The sequence below is a fragment of the Camelina sativa genome, chromosome 9 (assembly GCF_000633955.1).
Source record: "Camelina sativa cultivar DH55 chromosome 9, Cs, whole genome shotgun sequence".
Taxonomy (NCBI): Eukaryota; Viridiplantae; Streptophyta; class Magnoliopsida; order Brassicales; family Brassicaceae; genus Camelina; species Camelina sativa.
The window spans coordinates 5,422,531-5,425,815 of record NC_025693.1 but is presented as its reverse complement, the minus strand read 5'-3'; the positions used below and the strand labels follow the sequence as shown (position 1 = coordinate 5,425,815).

The window sequence follows — 3,285 nt, the reverse complement described above, 5'->3', positions numbered from 1 at the left end:
ACGTGTTGTTGGAAACAGAAAACCATTGGTGACTCCTTCTGCTTTTCGGACTCAAACAGTTCAACCAGAACCGAATCAGATCTTGATGGCTCAAGGGAACTTTCAAAAACCGAAATGTTCACATTGCTCTCGTTTGGGACACACAGTGGATAAGTGCTATAAAGTCCATGGTTATCCACCTGGTCATCCAAGGGCTAAGAAGAACACGTTTATGGGAAGTACCAACTTGACAAATGCTGATCAATTTTATGGTGAAAAGGAGAATTGTCATGAAGAGAAAGAAGAAGATATGTCCAAGGATCAGATTCAACACATGATATCTTATTTGAGCTCTAAACTCCAATCCACTAGTGTCACTGCCTGCCCGGACAAGGCCATAGCTTCGACTTCAAATTCTGTACCAACCATCTCCCAGATGACTGGTACTTTCCTTTCTCTTTATGATCTCACCTATTATGACATGTTAACTTCATCTATACCTCATGAAACTGAGTTGTCTTTTAGAGCTTGGGTCATAGATTCAGGTGCTAGTCATCATGTTACTCATGAGAGGGAGATGTATGTAGAATACCAAGCCTTAGAAAGAACTTATGTTAGACTTCCTAATGGCCAAACAGTTAAAATAGAAGGGACTGGTTACATTCAACTCACAGATGCTTTAGGTCTTTATAATGTGTTATACATACCTGAATTCAAATTTAATCTGTTGAGTGTAAGTGTTGTCACTAAAACATTGAAGTCTAAAGTGGTTTTTACTTCTGATGATTGTTGCATTCAGGCTCTTACTCAGGAGGTAATGATTGGAAGAGGTAGTCAAGTTGCAAATCTATATGTTTTGAGTCTTGATAAAAAGCTTGTTAATCTGTCGTCTTCAACTTTTCCTGGTAAGTCTGTCTGTTCTATTCAAAAAGTAGATTCTAATATTTGGCATCAAAGATTAGGACATCCTTCTGTTTCTAAAATAGAGTCTCTTTCTGATATTTTGTTGTTACCAAAGAAAACTATAAATAAGAATTCTCATCATTGTCGTATATGTCATCTTTCAAAACAGAAACATTTACCTTTCAAATCTATGAATCACATGCGTAATAAACCTTTTGAATTGCTTCACATAGATACTTGGGGTCCTTTTTCTGTCCCTACAGTAGATGGCTATAGATATTTCCTGACAATTGTTGATGATTATAGTAGAGCTACCTGGTTATATATGCTTAAACAAAAATCTGATGTCTTACATGTTTTTCCTGATTTTATAACAATGGTTGAGACTCAATATAACACTAAGGTTTGTTCTGTTAGATCTGATAATGCTAATGAATTGAAATTTACTGAATTGTATTTGCAAAAAGGAATTAAGTCTTTTCATTCATGTCCTGAAACCCCTGAACAAAATTCAGTTGTAGAACGGAAACATCAGCATCTGTTGAATGTAGCTAGGGCTCTTATGTTTCAGTCTGGTATACCTTTAGAATATTGGGGGGATTGTGTGTTAACTGCAGTTTTCTTAATAAATAGATTACCTTCCCCTGTTATAGACAATAAGACTCCTCTAGAACGCTTAACATCAGAAATTCCAGATTATCATTCTCTTAAGAGCTTTGGTTGTTTATGTTATTGTTCTACTTCTCCTAAGTCTAGAACTAAGTTTGATCCTAGGGCTAGAGCTTGTGTTTTTCTAGGTTATCCTTCAGGTTTTAAGGGCTACAAGCTACTAGACATAGAGACATACTCAGTTTCTGTTTCTCGACATGTCATATTCTATGAGGATATTTTTCCTTTTGCATCATCTACAATCTCAGATGATGCAAAGACTTTCTTTCCTCATTTTTCTCTTCCTGTGCAAATCAATGATGGACAATCGCCTTTAGTGCAACCATCTTCTGATGCTCCTCACAATTCTGATGAGTCATCTTCCATGGTTTCTGTTCCTTCTGAACTTAAACCAACTCGGCAGAGAAAACTGCCTTCCCACTTACAGGACTTTCATTGTTATAATAACAATACTCTTACTAATAGTAATCACAAAAATACTTTCCCTTATCCATTAGCAAATTATATCTCTTATTCTTATCTATCTGAGCCTTTCTATGCCTTCACTAATATCGTCACTAAAGCGAAGATACCGCAAAGATATTCAGAAGCTAGGCTTGATAAGGTGTGGGTTGATGCTTGTGGAAAAGAGATTGGAGCTTTTATAAGGACTGGAACTTGGAGTGTGAGTGATTTACCACATGGTAAAGTTGCTGTAGGTTGAAAATGGATTTTCACAATAAAATACCATGCAAATGGCAGTATTGAAAGATATAAAGCAAGATTGGTGGCTAAAGGGTATACTCAGCAAGAGGGAATTGATTTTAGTGACACTTTTTCACCGGTTGCTAAACTGACAACAGTCAAGATGATTATTTCTCTCGCACCCAAGATGCAATGGTCCTTACACCAATTGGACATTTCAAATGCATTCTTGAATGGTGACCTTGATGAGGAAATTTACATGAAGTTGCCACCAGGTTATGAAGAGATACTAGGAGAAACAGTACCAGCAAATGCAGTGTGTCGATTACATAAGTCAATTTATGGGCTTAAACAGGCATCTCGGCAGTGGTTTCTCAAGTTTAAATCAACTCTAAAGAGTTTTGGTTTTGAAACATGCCATGGAGAACACACTTTGTTTGTGAAAGAAACAAGTGATCAGTTTCTGGTAGTTGTAGTGTATGTGGATGACATATTGATTGCTAGTACTAATGCTGATGCAGCTTGTGCTTTACGGGATCAATTGGGTTCCGTTTTTCAACTGAGAGATCTTGGTACTCCAAAGTTCTTTCTCGGTATTGAAATCGCAAGGAATGATGAAGGGATTACTTTTAGTCAGAGGAAGTATGTGCTCGATCTTCTGGAAGCTACAGGTTTCTCTGATTGTAAACCTTCTCCTATCCCTATGAAACCTGATTTGCAGATGTCTTCAACTGGTTTATCTGAACGAAAAACTGAAGCTAAACTTGCGAAGTCTACTATGCAAGCTGATGATGAAATTTTGGATACAGAGTGTATTGATGCAGTGAAGGTTGTCAAGAAACCATTTAAGAAGTTATCTGCAGCTGAGACTGCACTTATTCCAGATAGCAAACAATACAGGAGGCTCATTGGGAAGTTGCAGTATCTGACTATTACTAGACCAGACATCTCTTATGCTGTATCAAAACTGGCTCAATACTCTACAGCTCCAAGGAAATTTCATCTCACAGCAGTACATAAGATCTTGAGGTATTTGAAGGGTACGATTGG

General features: G+C 37.2%; 1 protein-coding gene across 1 annotated transcript in view; it reads left to right on the top strand.

The window, feature by feature from the left end:
- LOC104715037 overlaps positions 1 to 3,285 on the top strand; it is a 6,850-nt gene that overhangs the window by 2,470 nt on the left and 1,095 nt on the right. The window contains exons 3-6 of the mRNA XM_010432492.1: positions 60 to 712; positions 779 to 884; positions 1,680 to 2,234; positions 2,328 to 3,275. Of these exons, the coding sequence (XP_010430794.1) occupies positions 60 to 712; positions 779 to 884; positions 1,680 to 2,234; positions 2,328 to 3,275 (2,262 nt within the window). The remainder of the gene's footprint in view (positions 1 to 59; positions 713 to 778; positions 885 to 1,679; positions 2,235 to 2,327; positions 3,276 to 3,285) is intronic.